This window comes from Eptesicus fuscus, chromosome 10, assembly GCF_027574615.1.
Source record: "Eptesicus fuscus isolate TK198812 chromosome 10, DD_ASM_mEF_20220401, whole genome shotgun sequence".
NCBI lineage: Eukaryota > Metazoa > Chordata > Mammalia > Chiroptera > Vespertilionidae > Eptesicus > Eptesicus fuscus.
Genome location: NC_072482.1, coordinates 65,333,729 through 65,354,605, shown reverse-complemented (window position 1 = coordinate 65,354,605; position 20,877 = coordinate 65,333,729). Strand labels below are relative to the sequence as shown.

The 20,877-nt window shown below is 38.6% G+C and overlaps 1 protein-coding gene across 1 annotated transcript in view; it reads left to right on the top strand.

Annotated features, from left to right (window-relative positions):
• Window positions 1–20,877, top strand: part of FRK (fyn related Src family tyrosine kinase) — an 81,099-nt gene that overhangs the window by 20,154 nt on the left and 40,068 nt on the right. The window contains exon 2 of the mRNA XM_008160520.3: window positions 18,212–18,333. Coding sequence (XP_008158742.2) covers window positions 18,212–18,333 — 122 coding nt within the window. The remainder of the gene's footprint in view (window positions 1–18,211; window positions 18,334–20,877) is intronic.

Here is a 20,877-nt window from a genome sequence, read left to right as displayed (position 1 = left end):
ACTCCCCCCTTTTATTTTTATAGCGTTTTGAATAGCATAGCAATGAATATATTTCCACATAAAGATTTTTACATATTTTGTATGATTTCTTTAGGATAGATTCCCAGAATCTGAATTACGGAGCCAAAGGTAATGAACAGTTTTAAGGCTCTTAATGCTTTTTGCCAAATTTCTTTCAAAAGAACTCCACTGATACCATATAGAATCATATTCTCTCAAAACCACTGTCATTGCTAAATATCATCATTTTTCTAACAGGAGATGACAATTTTTTTAAAACTTTCTATACTAACAAATTTGAACTTTTTGCATATATACTTTTACTAATTATATTTTCCTCTAATGAATTTTTAGTCTTTTGACCTTTCAAAAATTAGATCTTATTTTTTCCCCCTTAACACGTGTATGGGCTCTGTCAAAAGAAAACATTAATTCAGTGTATAAGGTTGTTAGGGCTGCTGTAACAAAGTACCACAAACAGGGTGGCTTAAAGAACAGAAATGTACAGTTCTCGAGGCTAGAAGTCTGAAATCAGGATCTTGGCTAATTGGGGATAATCAATCCTTTATGTCTCCTAGATTCTGGTGGTTTTCTGGCAATCTTTGGTTTGGCTTGTAGATATATTGCCTGGATCTCTGCCATCGTGTTCACATGACATTCTTCCTATGTGTGTGTCTGAGTCTACAAATTTCTGACTTTTATAAGGACATTAGTCGTTTTTTTTATTAGTGGTCTATCCTACTCCAGTATGATCTCTTAACTAATTATATCTGAAATGAACTTCTTGAGATGCAGGCAGTTAGGAATTCAACATATGAATTTTAGGGGGACATAATTCAACTCATAATATTCAGTAATTCACTTATCAATATGTTTATTGATATTTATTGATTATTTGTTTAGGCAATGAACATTTATGTACTGATTCCTACAATGTTAAGTAGAGATGAAAGAGACAGTTCCTGCCCTCATGGAGCTGAAAGTTAAGATGTGGAACCTACCATTCTATGTTTCATTCATTTGGTTCCAGCTGCACTGGTCTCCTTCATGTTCCGGGGCAGAGTAGGCACAATCCTTCTTCACGATTTTGTACTTTTTCTTTCCTCTGGAATATTCTTTCACTAGATGTCTATGGGGCTTACTCCTTCCCTTCCCCCAATTCTCTTCTCAAATGTAGGTAAGAAAACTGAGAAGTAACAAGTCTCAGGGTTGGAATGCAAATTTAGATATTTTATTCACCCCTTTTCTTTCTGCAGATTCTTCCATTTGACATTATTCTCCTAGAAATCAAAATACTCTATTACAGTCTTAATGTACTCTTTAACCTTATTTTTCTTGGGAAAAGTTTTAATTTTCTAATTATTTTGTAATTTTAAGTTAACTTTAATAATTCCAGATCTTGTTTTCTGACCATTTCAAAAAAGCACCGTGTAAATTCTTATTCTTAAATTTATTGAATTTCTTGGTGGCGTACCATGATCAGTTTTTATTTATGTCACAGACCCTTCTTACTACACTTTATCTTAGCCCAAAGTCCGAGAAGCAATCAGACCATTCTGATAAGAAGGTATAATTTATATTTGTATGGTATAGAGTTGGTTTTCCCCGCCTTATCATAGTACAGACAGAGAGCAAGATGCTAATGAGCTTGGCACTTCACAGTTCAACTCCTCTCAAAGAATTTCTCTTAAGTCTCAAAGTGGGAGAGTGGGGGAGGGAGAGAGAATTATCCCTCAGGTGTCGCACAAAATGCTATTTCTCTTGGTGTGTTATGCCTGACCATGCTATACTATTGCTTACTTACTTCCAATGAATCCAAGAACTCAGCCAACATCATTCCCTTGGATGATAATGTTTGGGGATTCTGTTCATTCATAGTATCTGTACCATTAATTTTTACTTAAGCAACGTGTGGCTAGAATGGCTTTGTGCCTTAGCCAACCATCTTCTCATGACATGGTATTGCACAGTCCTGCTTTGGACACTTTTTATGAATATTATAATGATTTTTAGTTTCCTTTCCTGTAGATATTGGGTGTCTTCTCCCTTGAGACCTGAACCTTTTCTTCTTTAAGATACTAATAGATAAAAACAAAACAGTCCCAAATAAAGACTCTCAACAGAAAAGAGACAAGGAGACACAGTTTTCAAAGTGATAAATAGTACTCATAGTAATTAATAGTATATGAGCAGATGGATGTTATATAATGAAGAATGAAGATAAAGCAGACTAACTGTCTCAACAGGTCATAGAATTTAATATTTGTTTTAAAACAAACCTAACTGTTTATTTCTTGGGGCACCAAAGGTATAAAGACATAGAAATGTCAAGGAGGAAACAGGTCAAAATTCAAGCAACATCTGAAGTACTCATTTACAGTCGCTAAATTGTCAGACTTTGGAATCAAACACAAACAGAGAACTGTTCTTCTGAGAGTGTTTGCCATCCTGGATTATGGAGCTGACAGTAGATGACTCATAACAACAAAAAATTATGACACACATAAGCTTAGTAAGAGTAAGGACATTGTTAAAAAACAGACTATAACAAAGACACAATCACATACCTTGGATGTTTGGGTCTTCTAATAAGTCTGGTCTGTTAAAGATCAAAATTATAAGGATGTGGCTTCAAGCTTTATTATTTCTAGAAAGGGCTTCCATACTTTATGGTCCAGGCATAAGTTCAGGATGACTTCACCAGTACCAGTAGGAGTTCCCTTTCAGAACTAAAATGTAAAATAATTTTTTATAGTTAAATAATTTTTTATAGTTAAATATAGTTAAATATATATATATAAAGTTTAGTCATTTTCTAATAAAAGTGAAAGCAAACAATACATTTTTAATTTACTTCCCAGTCTTAATATTTCCTCTCTAAAAAAGAAGTGACCAGAAGCATAATTTTGCATAATATATTGTAGATTAGATATTTACTTTTTTGACTCCAGGCTTTGATCCTCAACTAGTCCTTTGAAAATTGTGAATATATCTGTACCATTATAAACAAAGAAACAGAGGGAGTCTCTGTAGTATTATTTAACAGATGTTTTGGTGGCTCACTAATCCCAATTTCTTCTACTCATGGAGTCTGACATTTTTGCTGCCCTTTGAGTTAAAGCCCCCTCTTCAGAAGATCTTTTCCAAAAGGATAGCTATCTCACCAGGGGAGCAGATATTAATATCCTCAAGTGACTCACATTCCCATTCCCACCTCTCAGCTGAGAATAGGACCCTAAGGTAGCAGGAGTGGGGCAGTTATATTCACACAGAGCTGTCTAATACAAGGAAGAGGCAGGGAGGAACATTCTCAGGTGCCCATGGAAGGGAGATTTCTGAGGTTTAACTTTCCAATTGAATCTTTTTTACAAATGCCAATCTGGGTATTTTCAAGTCTAACTAAGGAAATGTTTGGATTATAAAAACAACCTAGTATAGTTTCTAAAAAATTAATTTTATGAAGTATCCTATACAATAAAAGCCCAATATGCTAAGTGTCTGGTCATATGGTTGGCTGTTCAATCAAAGCGTAATATACTAATGATATGCTAAGGCCACTCAACTGCTTGCTATGATGTGCACTGACCACCAGAGGGAAGATGCTACAACAGTAAGGTGAGCTTCCTGCTGGGGTCCAGCAGATCGGGACTGAGCAAGGTGGGCCAGACATTCCCTGGAGCCCTCCTACGGTCCCTCCCCAGCTGGCCAACCTCCCAAGTCCCTCCCTGGCCCCAATCATTCACTGCTGGGGTCCCTCGGTCTGGCCTGTGCCCTCTCGCAATCTGGAACCCATTGGGGGATGTCGGAGAGCCGGTTTTGGCCTGATCCTGCAGGCCAGGCCGAGGGACCCCACTGGTGCATGAATTCATGTACCAGGCCTCTAGTAGTTTAATGCACAGATCTTAAGCTTATATTTGGATGAAGTGGGATAAATGTATGTACCTATATACACAACACAACAATTAAGATATAGAACATTTGCACCATCTCAGAAAGTTCTCTTATAATCCCTTTCAGACTCCCCCTTCCCCTACCCTGGACAAACACTGTTGTGATTTCTATCACCAGAGCTTAGTTTTGTTTATTCTGGCACTTTATATAAATACAGTATTACAACATTTACTTTTTTGTGTCTTGCTCATCATCATCATTTTTGAATGCAACCATGTTGTTACATATATCATGAGTTTGATTTTTAGTGTTGAATACTAGTTCATTGTATGGCTATACATTTGAGCTTCTCATTCTGTGGATGGACATTTGGCTTGTTTCCCAGTATTGCCCATTATGAGTGAAACTGCTATCGACATTATTGTGCAAGTCTATTTGAGGACATATGCTTTCACTTTTCTTAAGTAAATACCCAAGAGTGGAATTGCTGTGTCAGAGGGTAAATGTATGTAAATATTGCCAAGTAGTTCTCCAAAGGGTATGTACTTTTTTTATACTCTTACAGCATGTGAGAGCTGCTTTATACCTTGCTAATCTAATCTAATAATAGACAAATATGCAAATTGACTGCACCTTCGCTACACCTAAGCCACGCCCACCAGCCAAGCCACACCCACCAGCCAATCAGGACGAGTATGCAAATTACCCCAACAAAGATGGCGGCTAATTTGCATATCAAGACAGTGTCGAAAGAAGCCAAGAGCTGCAGAAGGGAGTAAAGCTTCGAAGAAGCAAGCAAGCCGGGGGCGGGGGGGGGGGGAGGAGAAGGGAGGAGCGAAGTCAGGGCTGGGGCGAAGGGAAAAGCAGGCGGGCTGGAGGAGAAGGCGGGGTGGGCGACAAGGGCGGAGGGGAGGCGGGGTAGAGTGCAGCAGGAAATCCTATTGCAGGATTTTTCCTCCAATGGGAACGCTAGTGTTTGATATAATTAGTGTTTGAGAATTTAGCCATTCTACTGGATAGGAAATATCTCACTGTGGTTTTAATTTGCCTTTCCTCAATGACTAATGGTGTTGGGCAGCTTTTCCTGTGCATGTTGGCCAGTCTTATGTCTTCTTTTGTGAAGTGTCTGTTCCAGTCTTTTGCCCATTTTCAAACCCAACCTCTAGGCCTACCTGGAATTAATTTCTATTGACTGCAATTTTATTCCTGAGTAGGAATCTCACTTTCTTGTTTTTTTTTTTGTTTTTTTTTTTTGCCATATTGCTAATTTTTGGTTGAATACAGGATATTGTTGTAGCTACCCTAGATTTTATCACATTCTTTTGAGAATGATTGGCTTTCTGTTCTAGTCAGTAGTAAAGTTGTCTAACTGCAAACTTTGTCTCCTTCGATGTGTATTACTGCTTGTATCTCCGTTTCGTTCTTATTCCACCATTGAGTATGATGTTAGGCGAAGGGTTTTTGTTGTTGTTGTTGTTGCCCTTTGACAGATTGAGGACATTTTCTTCTTTTTCAAATTCATGAAGTGTTTTTACATTTAATCATGATTAGATGTTGAATTTTTCAAAAGCATTTTCTGCATTTATTGAGCTAATTATATAGTTTTTCATTTTAGTCTATTAATATGGTCAATTACATTGATTTTAAATATAAATTAACTTTCTTCCTGGTCGTGATTCAAAAGATTCTTTCTGGGTCACAACTGACAGGTCAGAATTTACCAGAATCTGTGTATCTCACTGAGTTCTTTCTTCAATTAATCCCAGGTAAAGAACTTAACTTGGTGTATTAGTACCTGGAAACATCTTTGAAATGTATGAAATGAAACCTTACTTATTTGCAATTTGCTAATTAGAAAGGTGGCCATCCAGGCAGCCTTATTTTCTTAAAACATATACTTGTAATACAACTAGTTGGCATGCCATTTACAAATGATATTTATGTTGTATCGTTAGAGCTTATCCTCTTATGAAAGAGCAAATATTTGAGAAATATGTAATTTTAATAAAATGGCATGCTTTGAAGTATAAATATAACTGGGAGAAATTCTGTCCCTTCACTCTTATTCTCGGTGTGAACTTGCTCCTGATAGCAACCGTAGTGCTTAATTCCAGTGCTGCCTTCTGCTTGGACAAGGGTGGGAGAGGCGATCCACCTGAAGATTTGATACACTAGAGAAAATGCTATTTTCAAAGCTCTGGCTGTTTGTGCTGCTGCGAATCAAGACATGGCCTTTACTGAGCAGAACAATTTCACTTCTGTCAGGATGTACAGAACGAGGCCCAGGATCTAGTTCGGAGCGAGAGTGGGGTGGAGGAGCAAATTGCATTGTGTATAAAAGCATGGGGGTGGGGGGGTTGGTGTAAGAGCCTGGTTGGAGGCATGAGGAAGAAAAGAGGAGTGAGCCTCAGCAACCTGGCAGGGAGCCCTGAAACTGGGGGAAAGGATGGGAAATTCCCTCTTTGGGGACAGAGTATTAAATTTCTGTAAAAAGATTTCTGATATGTGTTTGGACTTGTTTTCTAGTCTAGGTTGTGCTTAAATTCTTCCTTGCTCTTCACAAACTTTACACAAAATTTGGACGTAATTTATAATGTTTTGTCTGGGTTGATGAATGAGAGAGTAGCGTCCAGTGTGGGGCAGAGAGGACCAGAAAGAACAAAGGTTTGGGGTGGGTGATAGCCAAGGTGAGAGGAAGTCCCTCCCTCGGAAAACAGGGCTGTGCTTTTCCAAACGCAGTGCCAGGTTCCCTGCCTCAGAATTCACTGCTGCACTGGGGGCCTGCCCCTTCCTGGGCTCCACCTGCTACCCCGGAGCATTTGCCTGGCACACACTCTTCCTGGGGGGATGCCCAGCAAACTGGAGTGGAGAACTGAGGCCCTACAGGAAGTTCAGTAGCCCTGGTGTGTGTGTGTGTGTGTGTGTGTGTGTGTGTGTGTGTGTGTGTGTGTGTGTGTGTGTGTTGGAATGGGGGCGGGGGCACTTTCCTTTTTCTCAGACAGGCTTTCCCCATAACAGTTCCTAGGCGTGAGGCTGTGATATACTTGCACAACCGCCTTGCCCTCCAATTCTAAGCAAAATCAAGCAGAAAACTAACTTTCAGGTTTCAGAAAAATCCACCAGGGCTGGCGGAGCCTTTCTTTTGTTTCCTGACAAATAGCTTGTTGACACTGAAAACAAAAGGTGTATTTTCTGGCCCTGCTTCTGGCTTTCCTTTTTACCAGAAGAACCTGCTTTGTAGATGCGTTCAGCTTCTACCATTTCAAAGTCCAGTGGGTGGCACTTCCGTGGGTTATAAACAACCTCCAGTTATTAATGCTGGCATTTTTATTGGTAAATATTAATGATAGCCATGTTTAGAGGGTCAAACTATTTTTTAAAAATAGAAATGAAAAGGAATGGGTGTGTCCATTATGGCTTTTAATAGGCTCTGTGTCTCACCCCTTATCTGCCTGGGGACATCTGCTTCATTCAGACGCCTTAAAAGGCAGTGCAATAGTGCACATCTGTGATGGTAGCTTCAGACAGACAGGCAGACACACACACACACACACACACACACACACACACACACACTCACGCATACACAAACACACCAATGCATCCACATATTCACATATATATATGTTTGTGTGTGTGTGTGTGTGTGTGTGTGTGTGTGTCTGTGCCATATGGATTAAGATTAGACAAGAGAGATTTGTTCTTCATTATGTTTGCCAAGTGTGAATAGCAATTTCATTTAACATTTTAAATTTTACATGGATTTAAGAGATACCCATGAAGAAAACCTACCTAAATTATTCTACTATAATCACGAATATTATTTCTATTCTATGTATAGTTATTTTTCATCAAACACCATTCTTCCTGTTAAACAGATTGCTCCCTTTTCTTTGGCTGAAGAGCCATAGCCCCGTCTTAGGAGGATACTTGTAGCTTGTGGTGTTTTGCATTTCCATAAACATCAGTGATAAAAATGAGTGAAGTTGATGGACCCTGTTTATTTCTTAATTAGAAAAAAATGCTAATAGGTCTTGGCCAAGCTGCAGTGGAGAAATCTGGATATTGGCTTCAGTCCTAGCGTGGATTATGATTTTCACTTGTGCACGCCTCTCAAAGCTTCTATCCAATCTTTTTCCACGGCTCCATTTATTCTCCTGATTACTTTGACTTTAGGAAAACCCTCTGGAATTCCACCTGGCACATATCTCTGCTCACTAAGAATGATTTTTAAAATGCACTCTGCCCCTTCCTTACTCTGCTTCTTTTTTTCCCCTTTGAACTTATCACCTTTGAACACAGTGTATAATAACTCATTTATTTTGTTTATTGTCTGTCTTCCCCATTATCTGTGAGCTCCACAAAAGCAGGACATGTTGTCTATTCCATTTACTGCTGCAGTTCTGCAAATGAGAATGGTGCCTGGCCCATAGTAGGTGCTCAATAAGTAATTGTTCAATGAAGAATGGATGAGTGAATTATTTTTATGATGGTAGGCTGTGGTTATAGCTTCGTCACCAGCTGCTGTGTGAACCTGGAAGAAAACACTCAGCCTAATGGAAGGAGATTAGTATTTTCTATCATGGGCATCATTGGGATTTTAATGAAACACCAGATTTCCCCCCAGAAAAGTGCATGTTCTCATTAAAACACATTTACAATAAGTTTTAGAGATTTACTCATGGACCTTCATAGAAATTTCTTTCTAGCTCTAAAAATGTCTTACTCCATAGAATAATTCTTCCTCACTTTCACTCTCCACACTGCACCTCTTAAATTTGTTCGTTAAACAATTTTTAAAGAATAAGTCAAAGTTTTCTGTCATTTTTTTTTTGCTGATAAGCCCAGAACTTAAAATCCGCTACTTTGTTAAATCTTAAATGGAATATCTTAATATCCTCTTAATGCACTTTTTAAATTTTGCCAAAGATCTACTTCTCCTATGGAGTTAGTAGTTTCCACATGGAATTACCTATAAACCTCAAAGAACTATATTTTCTTGCTTTTTCCTTTAATGGCCTCTTTTCTTCCCCCACCGTTGCCCACCATACCAATCTGCTTACAGAGACTTTGTGGTTCTTCACCTTTGACCTTCACTTCTTTGAAATCCTTATTCAGTGTATTTTCTTTAAGAAGGCTTCATTCACTGATACACTGTTGGTTGTCCATTTCTCTGACTGCACACCCTTGACAAGTAAATGTTCTTTTTGTTGTTTTATCACTTTTATTCCTACCTTGATTGTCTAAGATTCTTAAAGGAAAAGAAATACACTCTTCTTTTGCTCTTTAAAAATCTTTTATCCATATAGTTAGTATGAAATAAATGTTACTGATATATTTCAGCATAGAAAGTACATGCACAACTATATCAATATTACTGGGTAGAGTAATATGAAGGTTAAGATACGTTAAAGATGTTTACTATTATTTATTTTGGGACACAGGATTTAATGAAGGTAAGTGATGACACAGGGCATCATTTAGTGTTAAAATGATTGGTACTATGGTGAAACATGGACATAAGTTCCTGCTTTTGCTGGTATCTATTCTGAAGGAGGGTACATGTGCTATGTCAGTCATAAAATATTTTGAATATCATCTCTGCTATAGGCAAAAAAGGAAAAAAAGAGAGAGAAAGAAACTCCCCCCCCCTTTTTTTTTCCAATTTGTTAGAGAAACTTGGATCTGGGAAATCCAGAATGGGCTGCCTAGCCCAAACTGTGCTATTATTAACTTATCTGGAGCAGGATGCAGGCACAGACTACCACCTGATTGAATTCAGCATTTGGTCTTGTTTATTCCATGAAGGTAACTACCAAAGAACAAGTTATGTTGGACATTTTTAAAAGAACACTCTAACCCTAGCTGGTTTGGTTCAGTGGATAGAGCATCAACCTGTGGACTGAAGGGTCCCGGGTTTGATTCCAGTGAAGGGCACATGCCTGGGTTGTGAGCTCAATCCTCAGAAGGGGGTGTGTAGGAGGCAGCCAATAAAAAAAAAAATAGTCTATGCCTAAATACAGCAAAATGAGATAATATTCTTTAAGTACATTTAAAAATTGTTTTTGTTTTTTCTTCCTGGTGCTAGAAAGAAAATGATTTATGAAAGGAAATAACACTTTGGGGGTCAAGAAACTAAGTTGTCTGTCACATCTGAAAAAAGTGCCCCATATAACTATCTTATATAATAAAAGCCTAATATGCAAATTGACTGAACAGCAGAACAACTGGTTGTAGTGGAACGATTGGTCACTATGTTGTGAACAAAAGGGGGCAGATGCTCAATGCAGGAGCTGCCCCCAGCCTGCAGGCCCCAGGCCATCTAAGGTGGGTGCCAGTGGTGGCTCCCCCGATTGCCCCGCCAATCATCCCTCAGAGGCAGGCAACTGGTGGCAGTGGGGAGGAGGGACTGGTGAGCGGGCGGCACCAGGCTGGCCAAGGTGGGTGCCAGTGGGGCCCCTCAATCGCTCTGCCGGTTGCTCCACAGATTGGCCCTGATCGCTGGCCAGTCCTAGGGACCCTACTCATGCATGAATTTCATGCACCAAGCCTCTAGTTAAAAATAAATACTACTGCTCAAAAGCTTGTTTAAAAAGAACCAGCATGCACCTCTGCGGTGTGTTGTGAAGTTAGGCATTTTTCTAGGTTATAATCAGATTCTTTCACAAACGTAGAGTACCGTACTGTCCACACCGGGTCAAGTACCAGCTCGTTTACCTTACTTCCTCTCTAAGGAAATTCCTTCAAAATTCCCCTTCTATGATGCCTATAGAGGTGAGTAACAGCAACAAAAAAAGCTTTATGAAATGATGCCAGCAAGGAACTTCCTGATTTCTATGTGACTGTAAGTCGTAGCTCAGGTACTTTATTACACATTCTTTACATGTGTGAAGTCCTGATATGCTTGTATTTTGGAGGATAGAAACGTCAGTTTCATTTATGATCTTTACATTCATAGCCAAGTGTTCTCTTTGGGAGAAGAGAGTGGTCAGATTGGAATCTGTGGTCTGAGGCCGATTAACATTGGAGTCTGTGCTGCAACTGGACAGGAGCATGTAAATTTCCCCCCTCAACATTTTGCACTCCAAGCTGTGTGGCAGGCACTAATAAAAGGTTACGCATGAACACAGGCACTAGCAACCTTTAGCATTCCGTAGAAACAAAAAGACTATACAAAATGCTCATGTCCAGGTACAATGTATTAACTGTTTCATCAATAAGTATTTATTGAATTGCTCCAAAAGGTATATGGGACCTATAGCAGACTCAGTCTTTGTGCTGGGAAGGTCTGCTTCGAGTGTGCACAGGGAATAATTGAAAATTATTATTTTTTAAATGCAGCACTAGCTTTTATATGCTACATGCCCCAAAAGAGGGGTAGTCACCGAGTATTGTAGGCATGCTGGTTGGTCAAGTGTAAGTAGTGCCACTACAAATAGCGTTAAGAATATGAAATTTTGCTGGAGCAGAGAGATGATGTGGGGAAGACAATGTTGAAGAAATGGTTCGTGTCCAGATGGTGGAGGGCCTGAAATTATGTTGATTTCCCTAAATTTTGATCCATATCTAAATACTTTAAATGTTGATACTAAGCAACACAGCATAAATTCTGGGTGTTTTTTGTTAAAGACTCACTTTGTCTTTTTTGTAAAATAAAAGTTAACATGCTATCTAGCTTCACTTAGCTTTTTGGGTTCGTGAAATGGCCTGCTGCCACCTGGTGGTAGCATGTCCTCGTCAAGACTGGCAGACCTGTCACTTGCAAGGAGACTTGCAGTACAAACTCAGAGAGGTGATCCTGGGCATATTCCTCATATTCCCCCATGACCTCAAATCCAACATGTTGAAAACCAAATATATAATTTCTCCCTTAGATTAGTTCTCTTCAAATAGGTGCTATTGAGCATGGATGTGGACAGCCATCAAGCACATTACATATTTAATTTTTCTTGACCTCAAAACAAGACTACAGGGTTGCTATTATTATTCCTACTAACATATGAGGAAATACTGGCTTAGGGAAGTTAAATAACTTTTCCAAGAAGATGCCAAAGGTAGCTCTCAACCATTATTATACTCTGCCTTCTAATATGTTGCCAGGGATACTGTCCTTCAGTCATTCAGATTTGATACCCTTGTGTCATGGTTGATCTCCCATCAGTTTCACTGCTCATTCATAATCACTTGCTCCATATTCCTTTGAGAGCTTTCTTGTATCTATCAGTTCTAACTTCCAAAGTTTATAGTACATATCTTTAAATTGTAGATTTTTGTAGCATATTCCTGACTGACTTCATTTTTTAAAATATTTAAATAAATTGTAACATGATATAAAGCTACACCTTATTGTAAATGTCTAAATTATAGAGAATGGCCAAGTAAAAAGCACAATCCTTTTTCATCATTTCATCATCTCTCACTAAGCTTCAGAGAAATAAGCACATATAATTTTTAGTTTGTTCTTAAAATGTAAATAAAACTATAGTAATCCTGTTACTCTGAAATTTATCCTTTTTCAATGAATGATATGTCTTATAGATCTTTCTCTGTCAGTGCTGAAGAATTTATACACAATGGATACTGGATGAGTGTTTGCAAAATAAATCAAATCTTAGAGTTTAGTCACATACTCCTTGCTCTCTTTAACCTAATTTAAGCATTTATTTCTCTGAGGGTAGAGGTTATTACAGGTCTCCTCCCTTATTTGGTTCTTAACTAAGATCTCTCTCATGGCAGGTACGGGATAACAATAAAGATTATTTTCATTAAATATCAATAATGCGTGTGTGTGTGTGTGTGTGTGTGTGTGTGTGTGTGTGTGTGTTTATGGTGCCATTTTACTGGATAATTTTCCACATGTAATGCCAAACTGTAACTTATTCTCAGTTGTCTTGTGAAAATTTCTAACATCCTGATTATTTCTGTACATCAGTAGTTCTGAAACTTTAGAATGCAACAGATTCACTTGGGGATTCATGAAAACCAAGATAGCAGGGCCGCATCCTCAGACTTTCTGATTCAGTAGGGATGGAGTGAAGCCTACACATTTTCTTTTCTAACAAGTCTACGTGTGAGACAAATGCTCCTGGTCTAGGAGTTACACTTTCTACCTCCTGCAACATCACGATTCCTTCTCGGCACCCACTGTTGACTGCTCACAAGAACTACAGCTTAACAAGAGCATTGGAAGTGGCTGTGGTGGGCAGCCAGGCCTGCAATGTGCATGTCCTTCCAGAATAGGCTCCAAAAGGCAGAACAGAGGAGAATGACAGTGACTCAAACAACAGATTAAAGAACAATTCTCACATGTGCAGAGGGTGGAAAGAACTATTCTTTGCCCGTAAGTCCCTAGAGCAGCACATGCTCTAGTGGTTGCAATCAATGGCAGTCATGTCATCTTTGAATATAGCAATGGCAGTATACGTCACTACATCCTGACAGAAAACAAATTTTTATTCATGCTCGCTTTCTGATGGGAGCCCAGCCAAGTAAAATTCCAGGTGTTGAGTGAGCTGATGTATCCAAATACATCCCATCCATTTCATTGTTATTATGGATTCAGTACTGGTGTGATTTGCCTTGTAATGTCATTGTACTAATCTCTTATACAAGAATACAGAACTGATGAGTCAGAAAGGATTTTTTAAAAGTTATGCAGTACCTCTTGAGAAATATAGTAAAATTATTATATCTTAGTCATTTGATTTACAAAAACTGCTTGCTTCCACATAAATAGGGCAGAGAAAATACATCATTTGTTGACTTGATTATCCAAAATACAAATGTAATGTATGTACATAAAACTTATATAATGGAGTATTTATTCTTGAGAATAATGCTCTATGTGAGATATAATAATACTTCTAAGAATTTAATTTGCTAGATAAATAGTAATTCTTGTAAAGTTTTACATATTTATATTTTGATCAAATATCTCAATGCATACTGAATCAGGAAAATGCATAGAATTGATTAGTATATTTGATCCCTGTTGCTTCTTTGCTTGAAATATTTGTGTAAAGAAATCTTGCCATTTCTGGAAATAGAGTCTAAAAAAATGCCTAATTATTTTAACTATTCACTTATCTTTTACTAAGCCTGTATGCATCCATAAAAATATATAGTGTTTTTGTTTCATAAACTTGACATAAATGGCATTATGATGTATCATTCAACTTCCCTTTGCCTTTCAACAATTTATTTTTAACTGATGTATAGTATTCCATTGTATCTATAAATTTATCTATTTTTCCATGATGGATATTTAGGTCATTTTCAATTTTTTACTGCTATAATTCTTCAGTGGATACTCTTGTAACATACTAGTATCTCCTTTAGCCTACAGACTAGAAGTGAAATTGAGTGGTGTATGAATATTCACTTTTTTGAGGTATTGACAACTAGCTCTCTGAATTAGTATTGCATAAGTATATTGCCACTGGTATGGTATTAAGGTTCTTCTTTCACATTTTCCCAGTAACTGATTGAGAGTTTTTAATTTTTTGAATGTGAGTTTTAAATTTTGTCTAATCTGAACAATGCAAAACTGTATTTCATTGTTTAAATACTTAGTATACCTAATAGTCCTAATTACCAGCACAGATAGAAACTGTACTTTTAAAAAATTGTTGACAGTATTACAGATGTCTCCCATTTCCCAACCCCCGCCCTTTACACCCCTCCACTCAATCCATACCACCCCATGACTTTACCATCCCATTGTCTGTGTCCAATAAAAGGGTAATATGCAAATTGGCCAGGACACCCTCATGCAACGACTGAACAGCAGGCTGCATGGGGCAACCAGGCCGGCACGGGGGCAGTGAGAGGCGACCAAACAACCAAACAGCAGGCTGCATGGGGTGACCAGGCTGGCAGGGGGGGGGGCAGTGAGGAGTGACCAAGTTGGTGGTGGTGGGGCAGTTAGGGGTGACCAGGCTGACAGGCAAAGGCAGTTAGGGGTGATCAGGCTGGTGGAGGGGGGGCAGTTTAAGGGCAATAAGGCAGGCAGGCAGAGGCTGTTAGGGGCTATCAGACAAGCAGGCAGGTGAGCAGTTAGGAGCCAGCAGTCCTGGATTGTGAGAGGGATGTCTGACTGCTGGTTTAGGCCCAATCCCAGCCTAAACCAGCAGTCAGACATCCCCAGAAGGGTCCTGGATTGGAGAGGGTGCAGGCTGGGCTGAGGGGATCCCTCCCCCACCATGGACAAATTTTATGCACCAGGCCTCTAGTAAGTATATAAGTTCTTTGGTTTTTCTCTCCTCATCCTCCCATTCCCACATCGAGATACATCAGTCTGTTCCATGCGTCCGTGCTTCAGGTCTTATTTTGTTGGTCAATTTGTTTTGTTCATTAGATCCCACAAATTAGTGAGATCATGTGATACCTTCCTTTCTCTTAGCATAATAGTCTCCAGGTCCATCCATGATGTCCCAAAGGGTAGGAGATCCCCCTTTTTTTACAGCTGCATAGTATTCCATTGTGTAAATGTCCCATAGCTTTTTTATCCACTCATCTACTGCTGGGTACTTTGGCTGTTTCCAAATCCTAGCTATTGTAAATAATGCTGCTATGAACATATGAGTGCATATATTCTTTCTGATTGTTGTTTTGGGGTATTTATTTATTTATTTTTATATATTTTATTGATTTTTTTTTACAGAGAGGAAGGGAGAGGGAAAGAGAATTAGAAACATCGATGAGAGAGAAACATCGATCAGCTGCTTCCTGCACACCCTCCACTGGGGATATGCCCACAACCAAGATACATGCCCTTGACCAGAATTGAACCTGGGACCCTTCAGTCCGCAGTCCGACACTCTATTCACTGAGCCAAACCGGTTCGGGCTGTTTCGGGGTTTTTAGGATATATTCCCAGAAGCGACATCGCTGGGTGAAATGGCAGTTCCATTTTTAATTTTTTTGAGGAAACTCCATACTGTTTTCCATAGTGGCTGCACCAATCTGCATTCCCAACAGCAGTGAACTAGTGTTCCCTTTTCTCCACATCCTCGCCAGCACTTGTTGATTGTTGATTTATTGATGATAGCCATCAGACAGGTGGTAGTCATTAGTGTAGCCTACCAAAAGTTTCGCATTCTCTGACTTACAGAAAATAGTGGGATTGCACTTTCTATTCCTTTGCACGATCATAGGATTTACTTGTCAGGGAGTTCATTCCTGCATAGAAGCTTCAAATAGAAGCTCCAGGAAGCAGCCTGTGATTTGCCACATTTTCCAGTCCTGACTTGGCAATCATGGATGTGTGGAGGTGGACATTCTCCGGTAGACCTTGGGATGGATATAGGGCAGCATGCCAGATGACCTTCAATGGACATGTAGCTGAGTGCAAAACAAATCTTAATTGTCTTAACCCACTGAAATTTTTGGAGTTATTTATCACTCCAAAATAATCTACATGTCCTCACTGATACAGTTAATATGTAGCTGGCAATCAGATGATTGCGGAAGTGGTAAATAAACAACTTGCATTTGTTAGAAGGTGATATTTATATTTAATGTTTCTTTTTGTTTTCAATGTCTTCTCCCTCCTCCTTCCAACTATGTCACACATATTTCCCAATACCCATGGCCTGCCAAACCAATTGGGACCAATTTTTGATGGCTTGTATATACTATCTCAGCCTGCAGTTCCTCACCCAGATTGTATAGGGTGTCCCTCAAAAATGTATACATACTTTAATAGCTAATAGCTCAGTTTTTAAAATTAAATGTATTTTAATAAACACTGCCTTTATAATTATTCAAAGTGTATATAAACATTTTTGGGGGAACATCCTACATTTCTTCCCTCAAGCCAGCATTTCCTTTCTTGAAGAGTTTACATTTTTAAAGACAGGGATCCCTGAAAAAACAAAATCAATGTTTTACCTAAAATCTTTACTGATAAAGAGCAGCTTTATGACCCTGTAGTGAGGAGTCATTAGTGAAAGTGACTTTCTCAGCTTCCCCTTATTACCACGTTGGTGCCAACTGACTTGATATATATTTCAGACTGGCTCTGACATTAAAGTTCATAATCACTTGTTAATCATCTGTTGGCTAATTCCATTCTCAAACCTGTATGTTCAGTATCTGGCTCTTATATTCCCGGGATGCTTGTTTGAAAGGATAAGAGGGTAAAGATAAGAAGTGGAGGTGGCCCTAATAAGATACTTCCCTGACAGAAGTAGCTTTTATACATAATCTCCCCTTGGATGAACATTTCCTTTATGTTAATAAGTTCCTCCTAAACATGCAGAATTGTCCCACATGATGGTGGGGGTGGGGAAATAAGTGAATGAATGTCCAGAGAACTACATTTTTAATTGTTCATACCTTGAAATGAAATATATGAATCGTTTGATTGGAATGCTTGCCTCCTAATATTTAGAAGGTGTTAGGTGAGGCAGAGGACAGTTGGATAGTGATGGTGAGACATTTTGGAGCATGAAATGCGGAAGGTTCATGTGGTGGACTCATCCAGAGGCTGTGGATTTGACAGAAGGATGTAGTACCTATCAGACAGAATGTGAGAAGGATGTGGGAGCCAGCAGCCGCCAAATTCCTGCTTTGTAATTTTTTAAGGACTCCTCTGTGAAGGTTATAGACATCCTGAAAAATCACCTTAAGTATCAAAAGCATTGATACCTACCGTAGTTTCCCTAAAGCAGTGGTTCTCAATCTTCCTAATGCCGAGACCCTTTAATACAGTTCCTCATGTTGTGGTGGCCCCCAACCATAAAATTATTTTCGTTGCTACTTCATAACTGTAAATTTGCTACTGTAAATATCTTTGTAATGTAAATATCTGTGTTTTCCGATGGTCTTAGGCTCTACAGGTCTCGACCCACAGGTTGAGAACCGCTGCTATAGAGCCTAAGACCATCGGAAAACACAGATATTTACATTATGATTCATTAACAGTAGCAAAATTACAGTTATGAAGTAGCAACGAAAATAATTTTATGGTTGGGGGCCACCACAACATGAGGCACTGTATTAAAGGGTAGCGGCATTAGGAAGGTTGAGAACCACTGCCCTAAAGAATATCAGCCTTGGCTGGGTAGCTCAGTTGGATGTGCCAAGGTTGCAGGTTCAATCCCCTATCAGGGCACAGACAGAATCAACCAATGAATGCATAAAGAAGTGGAACAATAAATCGATGCTTCTCTCTCTCTTTCCCTTCCTCTCTCTCTCAAATCAATTAAAAAAGAATATTAAACATTTTTGATATCAGAATACTTTCTTGTAATGTTTCCTGCTCCTTGAAAAATGAATGCTGATTGGTTAATTGATGTTTACATCTTTCTCTTTTTAGGTGGTTCTTTGGAGCAATCAAGAGAGCAGATGCAGAAAATCAACTATTATATTCAGGAAATCAGACAGGAGCCTTTCTAATCAGAGAAAGTGAAAGCGAGAAAGGAGGTTTCGCCCTTTCAGGTATGAGCATTGTTTTGTGTGATTTAAGTAAGGGTTTGAGAGTCTGTAGTCATGGACCTACTGTGTAAATATGGACATGTTAATTTCAAATTTGCCTATTTCCTTATCTTCCTAATAGTACCAAAATTATATCTCCTGAGCCACTGCAAAGTAATATAAAAATTAGCATGAAATTTCTATCTACAGTTAGAAGTCTTCTGTAAGCAGTTTCAAAGACATGCACTCTAGATATGAAATAAAAAACATGGATCTGGCTGTGTTTTCTCACTTGTATTATCAAAGATCCTATCCTTCTAGCGAAGTAATAAGCAAGAAGCAAACACTACACTGTTGTCAAAATTGATCTTGGCATAATACATTTTTTTTTTTGCATTTCATTTGTCTTTGCCTGATAAATGGAAAATGAATTGAAGTGCTGAATGCAAATGCATTTAATTAACTCCATGGCATGTAACATTTTGTCAAAGGTAGTTTTTCAGCTCAGAATCAAGTACATGTTTAACTTACACTGCCCTAGGAAAGAAGCACAGAGGACCTAGGAATGATCTTTAAGAGTGACAGGTGCGTGCATGTCTCTGCTTTCAAGAACATGTGCTTCTTGGTGTATGTTCCAAGGCTGCAGAGTGTCCTTCTTGAAGACCGCTCCAGTCCGTCTCTCCTGTGAGACTTTCTCCTTGCCCTTCTCCGACCTCTGTATTGCCAGTCATTTGTGTTATTATCCCCTTTAAAGTATGTTTTTTATTTCACAAAGTAGACATAAGCCTTTGGGAGAAGAGATTTTGCTTTCCTCTCTCCGTATTGCCCTGAAACAAATGTTTATTAAACAGAACGTCCATGGGCCTTGCTGTGTCTGCCTGGCTCACTGAGCTGGGCGTCGGGACAGCCTGCACGGCCTGATGTGGAAACAGGCCCTGAGCTTCATGTGCTGGGAACTCTGACTTGACCTGAACCAAGGCCAGACTGTGTGTGTTCGGTATCCATTGTCTTCCTCATACCTGATGGTCCCAGCATCAGGGCAGATGGATTAGAGCTGAAGTGAATTACAGGCAGCGGTACTGAGGCAGGCTTTCAGGTTTTGTCCTTTGGTTTCTGTCGATTCTGACACCGAGTCAGTAGGGTATTACAGAATCATATGGATTCAGCATCCCCACTACCAGTTAGAGGATGCTGCTCTGATGACCATTCTTGAAATGTTCCCAAGTGTGATGTGATACCGACCTTTCTAATTTTGTTTATACCCAGGGTGATGCAATTTGCAGTGACTATAGGTGATGGGCATTAGCCACTCAGAGCTGATGCCCGACCATGCTGGGCCTCCACACCAGTCCACACCTGTATACACCCAGGTGACATAGTGAATGTTTTATTATGTATAATAGCTTTTTCTCTGACTATGAAAGTAATATAAACATTTTTATAGAGACAGAAAAGCTCAAAGAAGATTAATTTACAATATAACCTTTTGAATATGCATTTTAATACTGAAATACCTTCCTGTCAAGCTTTTTTTCTATGCTTAATTAACCTTTAAGCATATTAATTTAAACAAACACACACACACACCCAGAAAAACACACCCAGATAAAACAAATTTATAATCTTGTAAATAAAAAAGTAAATATATACATGTATGTGCATATATGTGTGTATATATGTGCATATGTATATACACACATGTGCATCTATATGTATTTGTGTGTATAATATGGATCTAGGATTCATTTTTCCTATCTCTCAGTATCCTGTGAACATTTTTTCATGTTCTTTATTATTTTTCTACATCAATATATTTAGAAGCCACATAACTTTCCATTGTATGGGTGTGCCACCATTTATTTAACATATTTCATATTTTATACAGTTTCATTATTTCACCTCTTTTGCTATTATAAAATATGACACAATGGACATCCTTGTAGATAAAAATTTGAAGATTTAAAGATTTCCACGGGAATACTATATTCAGAAAAAGAAAAACAGTTTTGAAATCTCAATGTCTAATGATAAGAAAAGCTGTAAGAGAATTTCTTGTAGATGTTAAATGCATCCATGCTTGTTATTTGCCTTTGCCAATATATACACATCAAATGAAGTAGTCATTATCTAGGCAAAAGTTAAATTAAACATATTGGATTAGCATTAAAATACAGAAGAGTAGTATTTCCATGAGGAAAACAAACTAAAAGTAGGATTAGCTGAATCATGTCTTTGAATAATGTCCAGGCTACAGTTGACTCTTTAAGTAGAGTATTAAGGGACAAAACAGCCTCATAGGCTTAGAACAAAATTACAAGGCTATTGGCTGTTATGTGCTGAGAATACTCCAGCACTTGCTTATGGATTTACTAAGCTTTGTGGGGCCTACTTGGAGACCAGCATATCATTATAGATTCTTTTTCAATGAAGTCAAACAATTTAGAGTCTTTCAAACAAATTATCTGATTGCTGTGTATTCACTGGGGGACACTGTAAATGCAGACCATTATGTTCTACTCAAAGGGAAATTCTCTTTTTAGCCAGAAGAGGGCTATGCAGGAGAAAAAT